Source organism: Aedes albopictus, chromosome 1 (genome assembly GCF_035046485.1).
Source record: "Aedes albopictus strain Foshan chromosome 1, AalbF5, whole genome shotgun sequence".
Taxonomy (NCBI): domain Eukaryota; kingdom Metazoa; phylum Arthropoda; class Insecta; order Diptera; family Culicidae; genus Aedes; species Aedes albopictus.
The window spans coordinates 295508063-295531591 of NC_085136.1; the positions used below are offsets into that span (position 1 = coordinate 295508063).

At 40.1% G+C, this 23529-nt stretch overlaps 1 protein-coding gene across 5 annotated transcripts in view; it reads left to right on the forward strand.

Annotated features, from left to right (window-relative positions):
* Nucleotides 1-23529, forward strand: part of LOC109403600 (cGMP-specific 3',5'-cyclic phosphodiesterase) — a 400426-nt gene that overhangs the window by 241249 nt on the left and 135648 nt on the right. For 4 of the 5 annotated variants that reach the window (XM_062847017.1, XM_062847018.1, XM_062847021.1 and 1 more), the window contains one exon: nucleotides 7519-8041. In XM_062847017.1, the coding sequence (XP_062703001.1) occupies nucleotides 7519-8041 (523 nt within the window). Of the gene's footprint in view, nucleotides 1-7219; nucleotides 7347-7518; nucleotides 8042-23529 lie in introns of those variants that run through there. The other variant, XM_062847020.1, reaches the window with a different exon arrangement.

Genomic DNA, 23529 nt, shown 5'->3' on the forward strand with positions numbered 1-23529 from the left:
CCCAAAGATCCCTGTAGCTCACCTGAAATTCTGTGAATTCCTTTAAAACACCTGAAATTCCCTGAATCGTTCATAAAGCAGAGAGCCTGAGAATTTCTCTAAAACTGTGAAGATCTCTAAAACTTCCGTAAGCGCCTTGCTTCGCCTCTGAAACCCCCTCTGAAATCCCCTAAATCCACTGAAGCGCTTGTAAAGGCCTCTGAAATACCCATGAAGCCCTCTGAAGTTTGTCTGAGAGCATCTGCAGCTCCCTAAAACTCCTCTGAAATCTGCTGAAGTACTTTGAAACGTCTCCTAAGACCATCTTAAGCTCACCAGAGAGTCAGTGAAGTCTCGTAAATCCCCATGAAGTTCGTCTTAAATCCACTAAAACGCTCATGAAGCACGTTTGAGTGCCTATGAAGTTCTCTAAAACCCCTGCCAGGGATGGGATCACTCACTTGCAAAGAGTTACACTCACAAGCTATTTTCTCAGCATAGAAGCATGCTATCAAAAAAAGGGTACGTTTGTTTCTTACCTTATAGGTTCATCTAAACGTTTGTCGAATAAAGTAAAGGTCGTACAAACACATCAAAATCGTGACAGAGCTATGAAAGCGACTCTCCGCAGAGTGAGTGTAATTTACTTTCACCGCGTGGAGAGTTGGGGTCTCCAGTTAGCCTAGTGGTTAAGGCTATGGATCGCCAATCCGGAGACGGCGGGTTCGATTCCCGTTCCGGTCGGGAAAATTTTCTCGACTCCCTGGGCATAGTGTATCATTGTACTTGCCTCACAATATACAAATCCATGCAATGGCAGGCAAAGAAAGCCCTTCAATTAATAACTGTGGAAGTGCTCAAAGAACACTAAGTTGAAGCGAGGCAGGCCAAGTCCCAGTGGGGACGTCGAGCCATAAAGAAGAAGAAGAAGCGTGGAGAGTTGCCGATGCGTGTACGACTCATACTCACTTCGGCAAACTTTTAGATTAAACTACAAGGTTAAAGTCTTCCATACACTGCTTTTTTTTAAGCACGCTTCTGAGCTGAGTGTAATCCTTTGCAAGTGAGTGTTCTTATCCCTGACTTGTCCGAAATTTCTGGAAACACGTTGTAACACCTCTGAAATCCCTTGACATCCTCCTGAAGCTCACATAAAAGTCTGCAAAACTACCTAAAACCCCCTATGAAGTCCCCTGAATCCACTGAAACGCTCTTAAATGTCTCTGGAACACCAATGAAGCTCTCTGAAGTTCATCTGAGAGCAAATGCAGCTTCCTAAACTCCTCTGAAACCTGCTGAACCGCTCATCAAGCACGTCTGAGTGCCTATTAAGTTCTCTAAAACCTCCCCCGAAACTTCTTGAAACGCGTTGTTACGTCTTTGAAACCCACTGAAGTGCTTATGAAGCTTACATGAAAGCCTGCGAAGCCCCCTAAAACTTCTATGAAACTCCCTAAACCTACTGAAACCGTCTTTAAAAACATCTGAAATACCTCTTAATCCCCCCGAAGCTCGCGTGAGGTCCTGTGAAGCCCTAGAACACCTCTGAAACGTCTTGAAGTGCCTTGAAAGGCATTCAAACATCTCTGAATTTGCCCTGAAGCTCATCCGAGAGTGTGTAGGGGAGCTCCCTGAAGAAGGGTTTAGGGAGCTCCACTACAGACTCTCACGTGAGCTTCAGGGGTATGTCAAACCTACTGCAATCCCTCTAAAACGTCTTGAAACGTCTAAAACGCCTTGAAACCTCTAAAGGCTACTCAATCACTCGAAGATCCCTTTGTACTCAATGAAGCTCTACTGCAAACCCCTGAACCCCTGAAAACCTCTCTGAAATCTCCAGGAACCCCTCTGAAGGCCCGCATGACTTGACCATAATATCACCTAGTCAGGCCACCCTCCTTAAACTGTTTTCCATTTTGGTAATGAATCCATTGATTGGTTAGGATATATTGCTTATATATCCCTTTATTATGTTAAATTGGCTTTTTTACCTCTCTCTCCCCCCCTCTTTAACGCCCTTTTCCTATAAGAATCCATAATGTTTGTATAAACCGTACCCTCTACCCACCTCCCCTTAGAACGCTACGTAATTTGTGAACGGCGCCTAACGTATGGCATCACCTTAGGAACTCCTTAAATTACGTAGTGCTCTAGGGGGAGGAGAGAGTACGGCCAAATGTAACGGCCCATACAAAAGTTTAGGATTTTTGAGAAAAAACGCGGGAAAAGTGAGGCTTCAGAAGGATTTAGAGAGGTTTCAACGGCGTTTTAAAGCGCTTTAGAACGCTTTACTGGGGTTACAGAACCTTTCAGAAGCTCTCTAGACAGCTTGATGGGGGTTTTCAGAGGTATGTAAGGGGGCTTCATGGTGCTTCAGAAGGGGGCCTGGGGTTCTCTAGTAGGTTTCTGGGGGATTTTATGGAAAGCTTCTGTGGGTTTCTGGAAGAGGGCTTGAGTGGATTTTAAGGCATTATGAGGCAGAGCAGGAAGGTTCAATGGGGCCACCAGGAGTTTCATAAGCATCCTGGAGAGGTTGAAGGAGGTTCCAGATGAGTTTAAGGTGAATATAGAACGAAGCCACACCTTGAATTTTCAAAAGCACAAATCTGAAGAACCGAATATCGCAAAGCGCTGAAAAGTTGATCGATTGATCAGCCGCTGGTGGTGACCAATCGATCAACTTTTCAGTGCAATCCGTCATTTGGTTCTTCAGATTTGTGCTCTTGAAAATTCGAGGTGTGGCTTCGTCATATCTTCACCTTAAGGGGGTTTATAGTGCTTCAGAAGGGTTCCCCTAAATGACAAGGGCGTTCCGGGGGTTTGAGAATAGTTTCTGTGGGTTTATTGAGGTCTTAAGAAGGGTTTCGAGACATAAAGCATTTATGGGGCTTCCAGGAGACTTTCACGAAATTTCTGGTAGCATAAAAAGCTTTAACACTCTTTGTGCATTAGGGTCGTTTTTTACCCAACCCGTGTACTACGTCAGCGAACTGTACTCAACGTGATGCATCAGGGAGCTATAAGGGGGTCCATGGAGGTTTATGTGATATTTCTGGAAGTATCAGGAGCTTTCAAGAGGTTTTTTGTGCGTTTTGAGATATTTCAAGGGGGTTACAGCAAATTCAAGAGAAGTTTAATACAGTCTTAGAAGGGATTCAGAGGAATTTCAAAGCATTTTAGAAGATTTAAGTTGCTTTGACCAGGGGTTTCCGGAGATACTCAAATGAAATTCCAGGGTGTCCTTTCAAATACGAAATTCTTGAAACTATTTTTTCGTTTTTTTTTTCATTAGAAATCTTTCATCACTCACATCTCTCCAGAAGTTTCTTCAGAGATTCTGCTAGAAGGATACAGTGATGCTTCCAGGGATCCATTGGAGATTCCTCCAGAAAAACTTTCAGGGAGTCCAAGAGCTTCTTCGGAGATTTTTACAGGATTCCTTTAAAGATCCTTACTGAAGTTCCTTCAAAGATTCCTCCAAATTTCCAATCAAGGATTTCTCCTGAAGTTACTCTAAAGATAACTCCAGGAGTTTCTTCGGAGATTCATCCAGGAGGATTCAGGGATGCATCTATGAGTTATATCATGAATTTTCTTTCAGAAGATCTCTCAGGACTTCCGACAGGCGTTTCTTCAGGGATAACTCCTAGAGCATAGGTTCCCAAACTTTCAGGTCGCGCGACCCCCTTTTGCCAACTGACGTAGTGTTCGCGACCCCCCATAGAAATTCCCTCATTTGTTGTCTGTTACAGTAGAATATTTTACTGTCCCTCGCGACCCCCTGGATGAATGCCGGCGACCCCCCTAGGGGGTCGCGACCCACAGTTTGGGAAACCATGTCCTAGAGTTCCTTCAGAAACTCTTTCAGGTGGATTTAGAGATGTCGCTGAAGATTCAACAGTGATTTATCCAGAAGATCCATCAGGGATTCCCATAGGAGGTCCTTCTGCTTTAACCTAGGAGTTCCCCCAGAGATATACATATTCAGAAGTTCCTTGACCTATTTTCTACAGGAGTTCCTTTAGAAATTAGTCCAGAAGTTCCATCACAGATTCGACTTCAGGAATTATTTCAGGAATTCCTCCAGAATTAGCTCACTGGTAGATTGTGCAGCCTTGCAACAAGATGTCAACGCTGTGGCTGCTTGGTGTGCTTCAAACGGAATGGAACTGAACGCGATCAAGTGTAAGCTAATTAGTTTCAGCAAGTCGCAAACGCTGTTGACTTTTGATTACAGAGCAAATGGGATAGCGCTGGAACGAGTGAACTCCATCAAGGATCTTGGAGTAATTATGGACAGCAAGTTAAGCTTTAACAACCACGTGACCTCGACAACCGCCAAGGCTTTTGCTGTGCTTGGGTTCATCCGACGGAATGCGTCTGAGTTCCGTGATGCGTACGCCTTAAAAAGTGTTTACTGTTCACTCGTCCGAAGTATTCTCGAGTATGCGGTTCAAATCTGGGCTCCGTATAGGGAAACTCAAATCGGACGTATAGAAAGGGTCCAACGGTGCTTCGTTCGCTATGCTCTACGGAGACTGCCGTGGTCTGACCCACTGAAGCTGCCACCGTACAACGACCGATGTCAACTTATAAGACTGGAGCCATTGCGCAAGCGCCGCTTGTATCTACAAAGAATGTTTGCGTACGATGTGCTTAGCAACAGGATTGACTGCCCAGAGCTTCTTCAGCAAGCGCGTTTCTTTGTACCTGCACGCCGAACACGCCAGCGAACTTCATTCATGATTGCTCGGCATCATACAGTATACGGCCAAAACAATCCGTTAGAGCGATGTTTCAATGCACTTAATGATGTTGATTGTTTTGACTTTAATATAAGTAGAACTCGTTTTAAGAACATTATTAGGAATAGTATATAATTAAGCATTAAATCAGTCTGTGCAGCCCAGCTGAAGACGGTGAAATAAATAAATAAATAAATAAATTCCAATCAGGGGTTTCTTCTGGTGTTCCTTCAGGGAATTCTCTAGGAGTGCCTTCAGTGATCACTCCAGGAGTTCCATCAAGGGTTCCTACAGGAGTTCATTTCGGGATCCATCCTGGAATTCCTTTAGGGATTCCTCCTGTAATTCCTTCAAGGATTACCCCAGCAATTCTTTCAAGGATTACCCCAAAAATTCCTTCATTAATTTTTGCAGGAGGTCCTTCAGGGATTCCTCTAGGAATTCCCTTCTGGAATCCCTTCTAGAATTTCTTCAAGGATTTCTTCTCAAATTCCTTCGGGGATTTCTCTTGGAATTCCTTCGAAATGCCTGATAAAGATTTTTTAAAGATTTTATCCGGAGTCTTTTACGGAATTTCACTAAGAGTTCCTTCAGTTCTCACAGAAGTTTTTCTTGGAAGATTAATCCCTGGAGTTCCTCCGAGGATTCCTGCAGCATGTAAGGAATTACTCCAAAAGTTCTCTCCGTGATCTCTTCAGGAGTTCTTTCAGGGGTCAGTTCAAAGAGGATTTAGGGATGCTTTCAGATTTTTTATCAGGGGTTGCTTCAGAAGTTCCATCAGCTATTCCGACAGGTGTTCCTTCAGGTATTCTTCCAGATGTTCCTTCAGAGATTCTTTTAGGAAGATTAAGAGAAGCCTCCTGTAGATCTATCAGGAATTCCTCCATAAGTTTCTCCAGCAATTCCAACAGGAGGATTTTGAGAATTTAGTCTTGGAGTTCCTTCAGGAATTTCTGCAGGAGTTCCTTCAGGGATTGGTCCAGGAGTTCCTTCAGAGAATCCAGGAGATTAGTCCAAGAGTTTCAGAGATTCGTGCAGATGTTTTTCAAAGATTCCCCTTGAATTCATTCGGGGATTTCTTCAGAAGAATCGAGGGATTCCCTCCAGAAGTTCCTTAGGGGATTCCTCGAGAACTTATTTTAAGGATTCTTCTAGTAGTTTTTCCAGGGATCGCTCCTTGAGTTCTTTCGGATCTTTTTAGGAGGATTCACGGATGCTTTCAGGAATTACATAAAAGAGTTTTCTAGAAGTTCCTTCAGGAATGCAAAAAGAGTTCTTTCAGAGATTCTTCCAGGAGTTTCTTCAAGAATTTCCTTAAGACTATCTCTCGGAGTTTCTTGAAGCATCTCTCGTTGAGCTACTACAATAATAACTCCTGATTTTTTTTTCAGGGAATCCTCCAGGATTTCCTTCTGGAATTCCTCCAAGAATTGTTTCGGGAATTCCTCCTGAAAATCCTTCGGGGATTTCTTTTGAATATCCTTCGTGGATTCCACCTAGAAAACCTTCGGATATTCCTCCTGGAATTTATTCAGGGATTCCTCCTGGAACTCCTGCAGGGACTCCTCCGTAAATTCTTTCGGGGATTCCATCTGGAATTCGTTTGGGGATTCCAGGAGGAATTCTATCGAGAACTCCTTATGGACTTTCTTCTGGGATTCCTCCTGGAATTCCTTCGAGAATTTCTCATGGATCGATTATTCCTCATGATGATACCTCATAGAATTCTCGGAACACATTTTCCGCTCTCCTCAAAAACCTAAGGGGCTGTCCATAAACCACGTGGTCATAAGGGGGGGGGGGGTTCGGCCAATGACCATTTTGTATGGTGGAATAAAATTTTTTGTATGGACTAATGACCACGCGGGGGGGAGTGTGGTTGAAAAGTCCCAAAAAAATGACCACGTGGTTTATGGACAGCCCCTAAACTGTTTTTCAAACTGTTTGCCCCTTTATGTACTGCATTTAAGCTGTAGTTTGTTAATAAACATTAATTAATTTGTTTTAGTTTGACCGTAAGATAACGAGAGCAAAAAGTTTGTCGCAGAATGGGGCTGACAAAATCGGGTCCTTACTGTAGTTGATACAAATGTCCCAAATGAAGGATGGCGTTCCTCTGGATGTGGTCCTCTGATACGTGACAGCCACAAGTTGAGTGTTTCGGATAGTTGTTTTTCCACTGTGTAATGTCGCTATGTAGAGAATCCCATGTGTATGAATGCATTGCATAACAATTTTCCAAAGAAAATTATAGCTTGAAATGATTACTGTTTATTTTGAACAGCAATCAGTCAGATACTTTTGTTATATTAACGAGATTTTTGCCCGGGGACAATTCACCCTGGGATCCACGGTTTTACTTCCCTTCCAAAGGTAGAACTCGCATGTGATTTTTTCGGAAGTGGGAGTCGATCCCAGGTCCTCGACGTGACAATCACGTGCTTTAACCATCCACACCAGGTCTGCTCCACCAATCAGAGAATTCAATAGATATCAAATTCCAAAATTCACTATGTTCCAATGCTCCGAGTGCTGCGAAGGTTCGCTGAACGTCTATGTCAGCGACTTTTGGGGCACACCTGGTAACCTATCCGTTGTACTCTCGGCGGATTGTCAATTTTGGTGAGTCGGTTTCGATGGAACCGTAGTAGCAAAAGTACCCCCATGACACTACGAATTCATGTGTATGTCTGTGTTTAGAAAGCAACAACCATCTGCTAGAAACAACATTGTCGCTTTCCTCGAACCGTTCCATTCTCACCGGTTGCCATTTCTCCGAATTTCCTTCCCACAGCCAAGAATCCCCGCTCAACAACAACAACAATAACAACCGTACTAACGGTGCCGACATAATCGGTGACAACTGCTGTGCCGGTATACCGAAGCTGTCCTCGCAGTGTGAAAATGGCGAAGCAAGTGAAGTTAATTACGGCTTAATTGGCGCCAATTCTAGACCCTCCACCGGTGGGGGCAGTGTCAGTGTTTGCTCCGGAACGGCCGTCGCCGCCGAAGATCCCAACCTGCTGTCGCCTAACAACTCCCAGCGGTCCAGCATGAGCCAGTCGCAGTCGCCGACGCATCACCTGCAACCGTCGGGCTGTTCTCCGGAAGAGTTGGACGAGGTGGGCACGTTCTTCGACGAGCACGCGGCCGCCATCGAGCGGTGGTTCCGGGAACGGGCCCCACCCGAAGTAATCGCCAAGCTGCAGTCAATTACCGGCGGTGGCGACGTGTGCAAATCGACACCCCGGTCGCCGCACCGGGCTTCCGTCACGTCGGATTTGTTCCAGCAGTGGTTGGCGTCGTCCCCGGTTAAGGTGAGTTTTGTTTTATTGGACTCTTTTTATGGATGATGAGAATTGCTACTTTCCGTGGAATGATGGATTAATGAGGATATTTATAGAGCTTTATGATGATAGGTTTGCGATACCGAAGAAAAATCATTACTTTTTATTTCCCCTATTCAAGTGATTAAGAGTAGAAGAAAAAGGTAGGTGTACCCAGTATATGCAAATGCCGTATCAAATTATGATGATTTTATGGGTGTCATTTACCTTGGATGATTGTTTACATTTTTATCTAACCGTCATCAAATGTTGCTTTCCGAAGACAGATTTCCACAAAAGAAAACTTCACTAGTAGACCTTCGGTTGGATTTTTTTCGGTTAATCTAATTCTACAAAAAGTAGAACGAGAGTAATGAAAGAAACGATGGATAGAATCGGAAACGAGCAGCGAGAGAAATTGAATGGAATTTTAAGAAGGTATTTTCCGATGCATTGGTTAACAGCATACTAACGAACAGGGTTGGAAAAAGTAATTAAATGTCATGACATGACGTCTTACAGTTTCTTGGACATATTTTCGTTCGTGAGCTCTAATCTGCAATAATGCTGGTTGAATATGCAAAAAAATAAGGATATCACGATAAACATTTCTTACTACGGGTAGGCTTGGCAAATTACCAAATGACATTTTAAAGACATTTTCTAACCCTGCTCACGACGACGGCCTCTTGTCAAACGTATTCGCAAAAAAAAAATCGAATTGACAAAACATAAATTAAAAACATCTGATGATGATGATGATGATGATGATGATTGTGTACCCACCATCAGCGCAAGGATTACCTATGGCTGCAGAGTCATACCGGAAGGGAATGATCTACCTGATGGTTTGTTGTAGCAGGGTAAGCTAAATTTACTGGAGACCTTCGGAAGACTACACGATGGTTGTTATCTCGTGACAAAGTCTGGCCACCCCACGAACATTTGTCTAGAAACCAGTTCATTTAGCTTCCTTAGGCTACCCCTCCCAATATCCCAAGTATCATATAATTTGAATATATTTAATTATATAATTGACCAATTACCTGATTTTACCTGAAACAATAAATATTATGATTATGATACATAGAATTTTAATTGACTTTACAATTTCACCTTTATTTACCTGAACAGCGCTGAAAAAAATAGTTATTTTATTAAAGTTGAAGTAATAACACGGAAAAAATGTATGTTAGTAGTGAAAAACAATATACAAAAATAAAACAAAACACAGAAAAGTAAACCAAATTTTGATCTTATAATTTTCCTGCATTTAAATCAAGCTGGAAAACTACGAAATCAAAATTGGTTATGGTAGATCTTACGCCGTAACGCACCATTATGAGGTGGTCTACCCACGTTACGGGTAAAACATAAATTAAAAACATCTCTTCAAATAAAATCATTTGGGCACAGTAATGGAAGTTTAAGCTATACAATTAGAAAAAAAAAATCATGTTGATTTGCGTCACTTCGATGCACATATGCAAACCGTACATATGACGTAAATATAAACGGCCAAGTGACGTAATTTTCTGAATCATTTAACTGAATTTTTCGTCATCTGAAACGTAATGATGCACGGTTTACAAATTGTTTACATCACATTGAACTCAATTTTACAAGAATGACGTAAATGGCACAAATTTCCCAAATGGAGGAAAGTCTCTCTAATAAAGACAAATCAATCAATCAATCAACCAAATGGAGGAGAACGTGCCTCTGGAGCCGACCTACTGATTATTAAGCCAAAAGACCTATAAATTAACGTCAATCAAATGTTTACGTTCTGTGCAATAAATACTCGTCACGAGTAATTCTGATTTTTTCGTAGTGTGTATGTATTGTGAACTTGGAACTAATTTGGTTTACAAAATAACTTTTTGTTATATTCGATCATTTGTATTTTAATATGTGGTAATGCCAATATTTTTCTAGGCTTTGAATTGTATTTACTTCTTATTTAGTAAAATAGAGTAAAATACGAATGTTGTTGTTTTTCGGATAACCAATCGAAATGGTATGTTAGACATACGTAATGCCTGAAGTTTATAGGCAAAATATGTATTGAAAAATTGACAAATTGAGTGGAAAAATTGCGAAAAAATCCACGTAGCTCTGATGGGATTTGAACCCACGTCTCCCCAAGTTCGCTAGACAGGGCGCGTTAACAACTCCGCCACAGAACAAGTAACAATTCTGTGAAGTAGAAAGCCAACCTGAACCCAAAGCCCACCTCACCCCTCGAGATGGTGAATTGCGAGGAAAGAACGTAAACATGTATATTTCTTTGGTGAAAATATCTTATCCATAATTTTCCAAAAATAAACTTTTCTAGAATATCCCGCCAGGATTCTTTCAAGTATACTACCAAATAATCCACCAAAAAATGATCCGGTGGAAAAAAACACTGAGAGCGCTTCCGAAAATTTCTCCAAAAATGCTTTCTGAAATCAAGAATCTTTCAAGATTAGTTACTATTCAAAGATTCCTTCTCCTGCAATCCTCCAGCAAACATCTTCAGAAATTTTCTACGGTTTGCTGAAATATATTTTCTATAGATCCCCTTAGAATTTCTTTGGCAATCTCTTAGAGAATAGCTTCCCAAACTTCATTTCGCGGGCTATCAACTACTTGCAGGCACGTGCTGAATGTTCTGCAAAAAGCGAAACTACAACAGGTTGGAGAAACAAGGCAAGAAACGGTTCTTTAAAGTGTTTTTTTTATAAAAAATGGTTGAAATGACTTCTCTTTGAAATACGAAGAGGATTCTTTAAGGAATTTATCCTGAAATTTCTCAAGAAATTGTCCCGAAATTTCTTCTGTAATTCCTTCAAGTAGTTGCAAATTCTCTCAAGAATAACTCAAGAATAAGAAATGTCGGAAACATTGCTTGCAAAATATTTGAGGAATTTTACGGTAAAACTGGTAAAAAAAACAGGAGCTTTCTGACACAACTGATACAAAATTGTACCTGACAGATTTCTTTAAACTTCGAAAAAAAAAAAATGAGATTGAACATTATTAAAAAAAAATATGAATGTTCTAAATTATATATTGTAGATTGCCTAAATTATTTTTTTCAAGGTACCACTAAAAATGTGTTATGATTATTGAAGGATTAAACAAAACGTGTTAAACTTTGTTTGATATTCAACTTCATATACGTTGCAAATGGGTTACATAAGAAAGGCTGAACTTACATAGCGCTTAATAGGGTGGTTTTTTAAAACCCGTTCACCTCAGTGTTGGCCTTAAATCTTTCCCTATCAAGCTGAATTATGACCAAGTTTCAAGGGATTCGGTCGATAAAAACCACCCATGACGAAGTAACATTTTAAGTTTTGTTCGGCTCTATAAGAGATCTTCATGACCAATATTATAAAACTTGCAATAAAACTGATATATACATCAAAACCTCTTGATAACCTCTTTAAGAGCATCTTCCGGCTAAGTGGACCACTCTCGGAGAGGATTTGCAAACCACATTAAAGGTAGCAATAAAACTGTTTTAAAACCTAGGTGAAGATTTTTTCATTCTCGAAAAGAAGTTATGATGATAGTTGTTGTTTTTTTTTCAACAAAAATTTTGACAGCTCAAGATGCAGAGAAGCTTCTTCGATGGCACGTAAAGTTCAGAAGGATAAATACATCATTAGTAAGCAGAAAGCGATAATTTCAAATTAATATTTTAGTAGTTATTGTGCTGATAGGCTAATGTGCATTCAATTTTACCGTGAATATTGAGGTTGCAGAAACATAAAATCAATGCGCTTCGAAAATGATGAATATTAACATCTTGGAATGAAATACATCAATTTGGTAATTTAGTAAAACTATCTCGAATCACAAGAAAACTTAGCTGAGATAGTTTATTTATGTGGGCAAGCTATGGAAATGGCTGCAAACTTTCAATTCATTGCTTATTTGAGCAAAATTAACTACTTTCCACTCACGTCAGATAATTCTTCATCATGGCGACGACCATAAGGCATGGTACACAAATTACGTAACGCTAAAATCAGCGATTCCAGACTCCCACCCCCCCCCCTCCCCCATGTAACGCTTTTTGTATGAAAACAAAAAATATTTTGTATGGCTCGTAACGCTAAGCTAGACTCCCCCCTTCCCCCTATAGCGTTACGTAATTTGTGTATGATGCCTAATTAGTGAAAATAAAACGAAATCAAGTTTACTTTTATGATGAACGCAATAAACCTAGCAGTGTCGTAGTTTCTGCTTTTCCACCAACAGATGTCGTTACTAATCGAACGGATCGCCATCTGTTGAGAGTTTGAACAGTTTTGTTGTGGTAATAATGAATGCCAGAAGGTTACACATCGGAGAGTTTTGTTTACTCTAAAAATGTAGCTTCATGGATATCGTCAAGTAGACTTTAAAACATTTCATCAATGGTTTTCGTACAAGTAGTCATAAAACTGTGAGTTTTAATTATTACTGTAATAAAACCCTAATAAAAATCAAAGAAAACCAATCACCAATGGAATTGTTACTTGGAAAAGCCACCCTATATAAGGCTGAATGTTGAAAGTCTGAAAATATCAAGATGCTGAAGTGGTTAAGGATGAAATAGTGATTATCACAATCAACTGTATGGTTGCTGGTTTTTTAGCTGTAGTTGTGAAACTAAGGGCAAAATATTTGCTACTTTAAAAAAATGATTCGAATGGGTTAGGTGTAATACAACGCCATTGATTCCAGCGTTTAGCGTACATATTTCTCGCAGGAAAGCAAACAGACGTTACAGCATTAGTGTTCGTGTGTTGAAATGTCACTTATCTAAATAAAAACTCGACTGGTGTCTGCAAAAAATGTACGTTTCATAGAATGGAAAACCTCCAATGACTGTTAGCAGGTGTAATAACAAAAGTTCCCATTGTAACTTGTAAGATACTTAGTGATTCCAAATCGGGATGGAAATGAAAATAAGAGAAAACGAATTGACTTCTAACTTGTATTAGTACTAAAGACACAATATTAAGAGAGAAGACAAGTAAGGATATATGTGTAGACAAAGTTTGAAAATTCCACCTGCTATCGCTGAATCCAAACAACACGAGAAGCACGAGATAGGGTATGTGTTCCATCATTAATCTCACGCTCCCATATTCATCCTATTCGAAAACAAGCGATTACGGCACCGATTGATTCCGTTCTTTTTGTTTTTATGTGTGCTCACTTCTAACAAAAAATACAAAAATAAGAAACAAAACAAACAGCGCTTTAATCCTTTGTTTTTCGTAGGATGAAAATGGGAGCCACATGCTTAAGAAGGGAACCAATACCCTACATAACTGCTGATAACATCATGTGGCTATGTCATCAATCACGGTTCGGCAGGATGGAACCCATTCCCTTCATGGTCGACACTTTTGCAAATCATTCTGCAGACATGTTATGTCCAAATCTGGCAAGCCATCAAGCATCTCCGCCGGATCCCACGGGATGAGATAGGGGAAAGTTTGTCTGTAACAAACAGCAAATATTTCTTCCCCGATTTACCAACCACCGAAACATGATGATAAAGTGTGTGCGTGCATGGATGGACAGAGATTTACGATCTGCCAAGGATGCGTGGTTTTACTGAATTCTGCGGGAAGTTGATTTTTTGTTTTCGTCGCTCAGGATAACATCTCCATGCAATGCAGTAGGAAGCAAAGAAAAGCTTACCACGCTAGTATTCTGAGATTTTAGTTTCCGGCCCGGTAATGTGTCAATAGGACACGAACCAAGGTCACCGTGAGTTTGCTACCGTAGAACCTTAAGTGCTTCTACTCATTAGGAAACGTACACATTGTCCGCCTTTCTAAACGATGCAAGCGATAAAGTGCATGCAGCGTCTCCAGATCCGGAATTATATCTCTTGGAAGTGGGGGCAAATGACGACGACGATGAGTAGGTAGAAGAAACACTTGAAGCTCAGTGTCATCTCAGTCGGTCGCACACAGGCGTAAATGGGCCAAATTCCTGGCCATAAGTCGAAAAATTTTTTTCAGGGTTTTCCAAAATCTAATAATTTTTAAAGATAAATGAAGTAATGCTTCATGATGTGGCAATCAATAAAATACTTTGGGATGCATATTTCTTTAAGAATAAATGCCGAAATTTGACGATTTTCTCTACTGTTTTTTTTTTCATTTGCATCATTACTCATCGGAAGAACTTCAATTATCGAAATATTGACAGTCTGAAAAAATAACTGAGTATGTAACACAGTTCTCCTGATAAGGGTGTATCATTTAAACAAAAAATTTCACCGGTTTTCAATGACCATTTTGTATGGAAGAAAAAAAAAATGGTATGGACTAATGACCACGCGGGGGGGTTGAGAAGTCCCAACAAAATGACCACGTGGTTTATGGACAGCCCCTAATGTAGCTAGAACTGTTGTGTTCAAAATTGGTTATAAAACAATCAAAAACAACTAAAATAAAGAGCTCACTATTTGTAGCATGTAATCATATGTTGATGCACTGTTAAGAAAATATTTTCAGATAAATATTGTTTTTATAGCTCATTGACCTTTTCACTCAGTACTCCACGAACTTACTTTTATGTAAAAAGTTGTGTTAAAATGCCATGTTTACTAGAAAAATTCAAACTGATATATTCCACACGGCTTCTATCATCATGTTCAAACTCCTAAAATTACAATCCATGATTAATTTTTGAGTTTTGGAGTGTTTTCCAGGGCACTATAAAAGTTACCCCAAAATGAAAATGTGATTCAAAAAATATCTAGAAAAAGGTACAACATTTAAACTGAGTTTAAGGGGACGTTAAAAAAATAACGGCCCATATTCCGAAAAATTGTGAAGATAGAACAATTGTTCAGCAAGTTTCCCAATTATGACACTCCTAACAGCTTTGCTGAAGACATAAACACGTTATCTACACTTATAAAGGAATTGAATTTCTCTCACACTTCTAGGAGAATTTCTATGAAACGAGGTGGCCCTTGTTTCTAAACAATATTTTCCATGGAAATATAATTATTTTTCAGTTCTCTGTTGTCAAATAAAAATGTTCGACGCTTCAAGCGATTTTTGGGGGTGAAAATAAACATTGTCCTTGGAGAGGTTATAAGAAATCATTTCTAGCCTTTAAGTGGATTAATATGGCTATTTATAATCCAAAATGCTTCCTAAATATCTAAATTCACAATTTTATCGCTAGTACATACATAATACACCATGAAAACGTGTTAAAACTTGTTGGCCATGAAATGGACCCTGTTACTCCAGTGTGGGTCGTCAGGTCGGGTGGTACATATTGTGTTTGTGAGGAGGTTCATCATCTACTAAACGGTTGCCTTTGCCTTTCTATGAAGACTTGTGCTGCACTCGTCTACATTGTCGGTATTTAAATGGCTTGTAGCATAAAAAAAAGAATTACGCGCGTGGGTGATGTATGAACAAGATGTTGAGAAAATGGAGCACTCCAGAAAGTATCACAGTAAACATGCTTGAAATTTACAATGTTTTAATGGGTCGGTATACTGTAGTTAACACTGTACTTAGCTAAAAGGATCTTTCTACAAAATGCCAATTTCTTGATTTTGCTTTGGCTGACCAAGCCATCTGGGAAATTACACTGTTGAAAATGCTTTGACATCCATGTGCACAAATCAAGAAATTGACATTTGTAAGGTGCTACGGTCACCCTTACCGACCCGTCGAGAGTCCTACTGCACACTAATTGTCATACCAATAAGTGATTGGGAGGCAGTGCCCGAAGCTCTCGACAATTAAAAATAACTTCCTCTCCCGCTTTGACATACATGTGCACAACAGTATACCGTGGGTACACAGTTATGGATCACACACAGTTACGAATCAATTCGATGTTTACAGTCAAATGTCGCCTCACTGCACAGCATGACATAAACATAGCAGAGTCTTCATAGCAGAACACTATACTATGTCACGCCACGCCATGCTAAGCTGCAACATACGACCGTAAACTTCGAATTGATCCGTAACCGTGTGTGATCCATAACTGTGTATCCACGGTATGTGTTAGATGTTCATCTAATCCCATCCGAAGGAGGTTTGTATTGTGAAAAGAAGATAGCCATGTGCGATTGTGGAATCGAGTTCAGTTCTAGGCCTGCTGGCGACGGAGATAGTCGAGTAACTCCGTAGCTTGAAGGAATAGAAGCGCCCGTCTAGCGAATTGGGAGTCGTGAGTTCGAGTCTCACCGGAGTACGTGGATTTCTTTTCATAATTTCAAATCTCAATTTGTTCATCGAGCACATGTTCTGTTGTGCACATGGATGTCAAAGCATTTTGAACAGTTTCTACAATTTTTTTACTGGAGAGTGTAACTTGTTGTAACATTACATCACATGAATTACATATGTAGTTGGAATCATTCATCTGTTTGCCAGTAATCGGGGATTCAAATTTGTATTGTGTACAGGCATTTTAAAGACGAACTATGTACACGATGGCTTTTGGATATACATACTCACAATTTTCCTTTAGTGATGGAAGTATTAAAGTAATACAAATTTTTCAAAAAGGCTTCAAGGAATAGCTTTTTTACTATTTTTTTGTAGTTTTGTTGTACAAAATCCTAATGAAAACTGTGTTTCTGAAATCGTATTGACGTTTCGATATACCTGCTGATGGACGTTTAGAAAAGTACTTATAGTTGACCGCAATGGATGTTTCAGTTTTTCCATATGTTTCTGGCAGAGTTCTCGGGAGGGTTTGTACTAGATTCCTTTAAATTCTACCAAAAATCGTTCTAAGTATTTCTTTCAGATTTTTATCCAGGTCCAGGATCCAGATTTACCGAGAAAGGCGCATTTGTCGCCCTCAAATACATGTGTAGATAAATATGATATGCTATATTGGTCTCTAATTAGGTTCTCTTTTGAATAGAATACTTCAATCACCACACATAACTGAACTACTCCCGAGAAAACTACGCTGTCAAACATCAACATCACAAGATCGATTATCACACAAAAGTTTTAAACCCCAGAATAATGAGCAGATTAAAGCCTCAACTACATGCTTGCTTATCCGTAATCTCATTATAATAACGATCCAGCCGTTTCATCCCCATCCTATCCAGAATCCCGCACATCGTTAAACCTTCTAGCCGTCACAAAGGCTCGGCTCACATAATGGAACCACCCTTTTTCCATGCTCCTACACTCCATCATCCTATTCCCCCTTGATTACACAATTTCCTTCCGATCTAGGCAACTTAACTCTATTATAAAAAAAAAAGCCCGAACCAGAAAAAAGTCGCCTGAAAACTTGATTAATTCCACAAAAGTTTGTCTTTTTCACCAGCCAGCGTGGCTGTTTCTGGCACAGAAAAAAAACCAACACGATCAGGCGCAATTACCGGGGACCACCAGCTGGGACTCAAACGACGACGCGACAGTAGCCTACAGTGTGTACCTACTTTCTCTCGGTAGCCCCCTGGGGAGACCTTAACGTGCCTGCGCGCCGCCACGAGCCCAAACAATACTTTGACCGATCTGCTGGGGATTCAGCACCGCGCCGCCGTTTAGCGAAAGTCGTCTCCGTCCTTTGGCGTCTCCGTTTCGGTCCCAACCCTGCCTATGGCGTCGCACTTCAAGTGTAATAATTTAATTTAATTTATTTCCAAAGTTTCGCACTTTACCGTTTGGATTTAAATTGGAAACGGATGTGGGAAACGTTGTGCTATCGACAAGCTTAACGAACCGCTGGAATATTGTTTCGAAGTTTGCGTGCGGTTATGTGGGAGTTTCGGGAATGTGCCAGGCACAGGTGATTATCGCACTCAAAGCACGTAGAACAAGTTGGTTCGTAAATTACCCACACGGCTGAGCCCCTATTCGGCGGCAGAACTTCGTATTTCATTTTCACGAGAGTCCACATTTGCACCGACTCTATATACAGTCAAAATTCCACCAGCCACGATTTGCTTTGGATATTTTTCTGGTTAATCCATTGGGAATTACATCGGCAATCCTATCGATACTTAACTTCTACTGCTTTGAAAATAAATTCTCAAATTCCGTCGATGTTTTTTTAGTATTGCTCCAGCAATTTATTTGACTTTGGCAATTGGTTTGGAAAAATGTTCTATTACATTACATAGTTTTGTTGGATTTTGTTAGATTGAACCTTCTTCAGGGCCTATTTTATTGAAATTCCATTACAATTTTATAGCTATACAATTTTTGGGGCTTCACAAATTGCTTACTCGATTCTAATCAGCTTTGGTCAAAAAATGAAAATCTTGTTTCGGGGTGTCAGTTTCGAGAGGGTTACAGCTGGTTGGATGGTCTATTGTTACACAAGGGGTTGGTACTTAGAGTGAGATTATTCAAGATAGAGCTATTAATGTCTTACGCATATCATGTGGGGGTGGTTTGGTGCGAATCTTGGATTACGTATGGTCTAATCTTGCCGGTAAAACACTGTTTTTTTTGGAAACACTGTAGCTAGGTTTGGATCGGGTGTGGATGATGACCGAATACTATTGTAAATCGAGAGAGGATGGAATGTAGTTATTGCTATGGCTGGTTTGAGGGAGATCTCTGACAGGTTTTGTAGTGTGTGTATAATATTACTATATGATCTGTTTTTGATCGTGGTAGGATTTCGTCCGGGTGCCAGTATCGCGCGCGTTTGCTTCGGTGGTTCGTTTTTTTTTCTTTTTCTATTCCGAAGTGAGCATTTCGACGGCGGAGTTGGTTCCGAGTTTTTCGCTTCCCGTCGGCGCTAGTTCCCAATACACTTTTAGTTGATAATAAATATTTTCTTTCATTTTTTGCATTTACACAAAAGAGTGAAAAATGTTAGTTCGGGCTCGCCGGTCGAGAAAAAAATCCGGGCGCCGACAAGTGAGTCGCGTTCAATGTATTTCTGTGTGGAATAGACTAAAGGTTTCTGCTCCCTAGTGGAATGGAGACGCGCGATAGCATTTTCTTTTTGGCTAGTTTTTGCGTCGAAAAAAGGTCGGTTGTTAACGGCGGTTTGTGTATATTGATCCATTGTCAAATCATATCACCAACCATAGGTGACTCCCGGACTGACAATGTACCTTACCCTACTAACAAAAAATCCTTCCTGAGACAAACGTGGATATGCAGCGATTCGCGGTCTTTATAACAACGTTTGTCTTACTAACGTTCCCTCCCATCCTCGATGACCGTAAGGACGTGGCGCTGTTATTGACCCTATTGAAGTTGAGAGCTCTCGAACTGTGTACATTAAGAATTGTAAGCTAGTCCCAAGCCCTATTCATTGGTTCCCTGTGCAATTTCGATTGCTCTGGTCAATGACGGAGTAGCAACTACGAATTGTGCGGTCATCTATGCTCATGCTCATGTGTGTATAATATTACTATATGATCTGTTTAGATTGCGTCTATTGATGGTGTGTGGATTTGTAGCTATATGACACATTTCGAGAATCGGGAGTGCTGATCTCTTGAACGTGTGATCTACTATTCTTGGGTTTGTTAGGTCGAATCTGTGTTGGTGGTCGATGCAGTACTCCACGAGAGCAGTACGGTCTTGAGCTGTTGGATTTCTGGTTCATGGTATTAGTGTCCTTGTTGCCGTTTGTTGTTCAGAGAGTTGATAGTGGACTGGTGTCCAGACAGTCTCTTCTGAAGGCTGTTGGTGGTCATTTCCACATAACAGGAACGGCAGCTTTGGCAGGGTATTTCGTGCACAATACTTGTGTGATCGTGGGACTGGATCTCTGGGGTTGAGGTTTAGCTTCTGGTTGGTGTTGCGTGTTGACTCTGATCGATGGAATGTTGTTTGCAAGGTTTTGTTGATCATAGATGAAAGAGTTTTTACATACGGAATCGGTCGGTATTGGATCGGCTCCACATCTGTTGTTGTAGGTGAAGAATTAACGCTTTCATTATAGACTGCATAGCCGAAACAACAGAATTTCCTAATACCAACCGTCGTTCCCAACAGTTTGCAATCATATTTACATATTTACTATGGGAATTGCTCCGGAAATTTCTAAACATTGGATTCCCACTTCGGCTAGGATTTCGAACTACTTGAGCACCCGCGTCAATTCCCGGCATCTCACAGCAAAACAAATCAAAATATCACATGCCGCATATTTTCCAAACGCACTTCCGTAAGTAATCATCTCCCGCAACATTTCCGCAACGAGATCCACAGTCAATGAGCTTCATTTTCACTCTGAAGCCGCACAAGAACTCAAAACAACTGTTACATGCAGACGAGTGCACTTCGGCAGCACAAAGATGGGTGCCGAAGTGATTTCCCATTTGATTTTACTGGAAGTTCGGCACTGGTGCCGAGAATTGGCGCTGGACTAGGTGCAGTAAACTAGTTCAAAATCAACTTTTCGGCAGCAAATCTTCACAACAACTTCGCGCAATAAGGTATCTGATTCAGATGCAAGAAGTGGATGAAAACGGTCGTTTCGTTATAAATTTAGGTAATGAACAATTTTGTTTACCTGTAGTGCCAGAAATGGGGTCAAAACCCCTATTTCATTAGGGATACAGCATTTCACCCAGGAATTCTTTCTGAAAATATTGATGGAAAAACGACCGTTTGGATGGTAATTACCTTCTGAAGTGTAGCAGGGCATTCCTTATAGAGTTCCTCTGGAAATTCCCTCATAAGTTTTTTCCTGGAATTCATTTAAAAGTAAAATTCCTTCAAGTTATCGTCCGCAAATTCCTTCAGAAATTTCTCCGAGTATTCGTTCAGGATTTTTTCCGAATATTCTTCCAAAATGTCCTAAAGATTTTTTTTTTACCTGTAGTTTTTTTTTCTATTTTTCAGGAGTCAATCCGGATATTTCGTCCAAACTTACCGAATGTATTCCTTCGGAATTGCTTTCAAGAGTTTCTCTTGAAATTCCTACGAGTATTGCTTCTAGAGTTTCTCAAGAGTTCTTACAATAGTTGCTTCGAGAGTTCAGCAATTCTTTCAAAAATTTCTCTGACAGCTTCTTCTCCTAGTTTCTTCACGATTTTCTTCTGAAAAAGGGTTTTGGTGTCTTCTGTAGGGGTTTCCAAAAGTCGTTTTAGAAGTTTCTTCCTGAATTTATCCAAAAGTATCTTTTGAAACTCAGGGTTTGGAAATTCTAAAAGTTTTTCATAATATTTTTGCAGGAGCATCTCGCAGCTATTCTTCAGAAAATAATTCAGTCTGCGTCTGCTCTTCACAATTTGTATACTTCTCAATACTTCTCAATCCTCTGGAGTTTTATCGAGAATTATTTCAGCTTTTACATAGAAACTTACAGGGATTTCTGGAAAAATAGGGAAATTCATGATATTTTAGGTAATTTTGCTCTCTTCGTCATGGGATGTTCATTAAAGCATGTTGAACTCAACGTTAACCTCAAAACTTTTCCTAGCAAACTGAATTATACTGCCAAGTTTCGACAATTTGGCCAACAAAAACTTCCCATGTCAACACCAGCGATACCCAAAGTCACTCTATGTGGGAAACTTTTCGATCGATATTTAATAATCGTCTCAATAATTTCTTTATATTTCTGGTCTGGTCTGGTAATCCATTCAAAATGTATTCAATTCCTGGAAGAACTTGCGTCATAATTCCCAGATAATCTTCCGTGAGAATTTCCGGAAAGCAAAAACTTTGGAAGGATTTCCCGCAGAAACTTCTAGAAGAATTCGTGGAAGAACTTTTGATGCCTTCGCCTGAAAGAATCTTCGGATTAATTTCTGGAAGAACTCACAGAGGCTCTGAAGGATTTTCAAAAAAAAAAATTCTAGGAAAATCTCGGAGCAAGGAATATTTTTTTTGAGAATCAACTAAAAAAGCTCTAGGTAGAATTTTTGGCAGAGTTTCTAGAGTAACTTCAAGACAAACTCCCGGAGACGAATTTTCGGAAGAGTTCTCAAGGAAGATATCGAAAGATCTTCCGGGAACCCTATGTAATCTATGCGGTCGATATTTAATAATCGTCTCAATAATTTCTTTATTATTCTATGAGGTCTGGCAATCCATTCAAAATGTATTCAAATGCTGAAAGAACTTCCGTCACAATCCCCAGATAATCTTCCGTGAGAGTTTCCAGGATAAATAACTTTGGAAGGATTTCCCGCAGAAACTTCGAGAAGAATTCGTGGAGGAACTTTTAGTGCCTTTTCCGGAACTTATGGTGCCTTTTTCTGAAAGAATCTTCGGATAAAATTCTGGAAGAACTCACGGAGGAAATTCCCGGAGCAAGGCATAATTTCTTTGAGAATCAGCTAAAAAGCTCTCGGTAGAACTTTTGGCAGAGTTTCTGGCTTCCGAACAAACTCCCAGAGACGAATTTCCGAAAGAGTTCTGAAAGAAGATTGTCGAGAGCTTCTAAAAGAGATCACAAGAGAACTTTAACAAAAAAAAAAAAAAAACAAGAAAAATCCAAAAGAACATCTGGAAGAGTTCACGAAGCAAATTCTCGAAGAATTTTGGCACGAGTTTCTTGCAGAATTCCTTATTGAACTCCTACAACAATCTCTAGTGACACCCCACTAGACTAGTGACACGATCGCATATGATGTTGAATAAGATGCTAAAATGGAGGCGATATACACATACTTTACACTCGTAGGAGTAGACATCTTTTCGGTCAGGGTGGCGAACGAGCGCCCATAGCAGTCTTATACCTACTTACTTTTATAACTAAACGCATCATGATGACATTGAATATAATAACATTATATTCAAAAGCATTATTTAACGCTGTTGTATAAGTTTTATATACTGAATATACTAACATCAGAAAATAAACCTAGTTTATTAACGTATTTCTGGAAGGATCCTTGGATGAGTTCATGAAGGTTATCTCGTAAAAGCATTGAAACTATTTTTGGAGGAAACCCTTAAAGTACCCCTGTAAGAATTCTAGAATAGATTCCCTGGATAAATACCAAAAGAATTTCCTGAAGATATTTCCGGAGAACTCTCAAATAATGGAATCCTTGGAAACATTCTTGGACTAACCTGAAGGAATTCCTGGACGAATTGCTGTAATATGTTCAACTAGTAATGTTCAGTAAACTAGTAAAATCCGGTAGGAATCACTGGGAAAATTCCGAAAAAGTCTTCCAATTTCTGATAGAATCCTTTAGTATACTTCAAACTGCTGAAGAGATTCCCGGAAGAATCCCTGGAAAATGTTTATTCAACTTCTTGTAGAAATTCCAAGAGAAATTTCTGAAAAAAAAACCCTAAACATGTTTTGAAAGGACTTACTTACCTTAACGATCAGGCTAAGGCCGGGGTGGCCTCTGCTGTACATAGTAGCCGTCACCATTCCACTCGGTCCATGGCTGTTTGTCTCCAGTTCCGCACTCTGCGTAGGGTCCGCAGATCGTCCTCTACTTGGTCGACCCACCTAGCTCGCTGCGCTCCACGTCTTCATGTACCGGTCGGATGACTCTCGAGAACCATTTTAGTCGGGTTACTATCCGACATCCT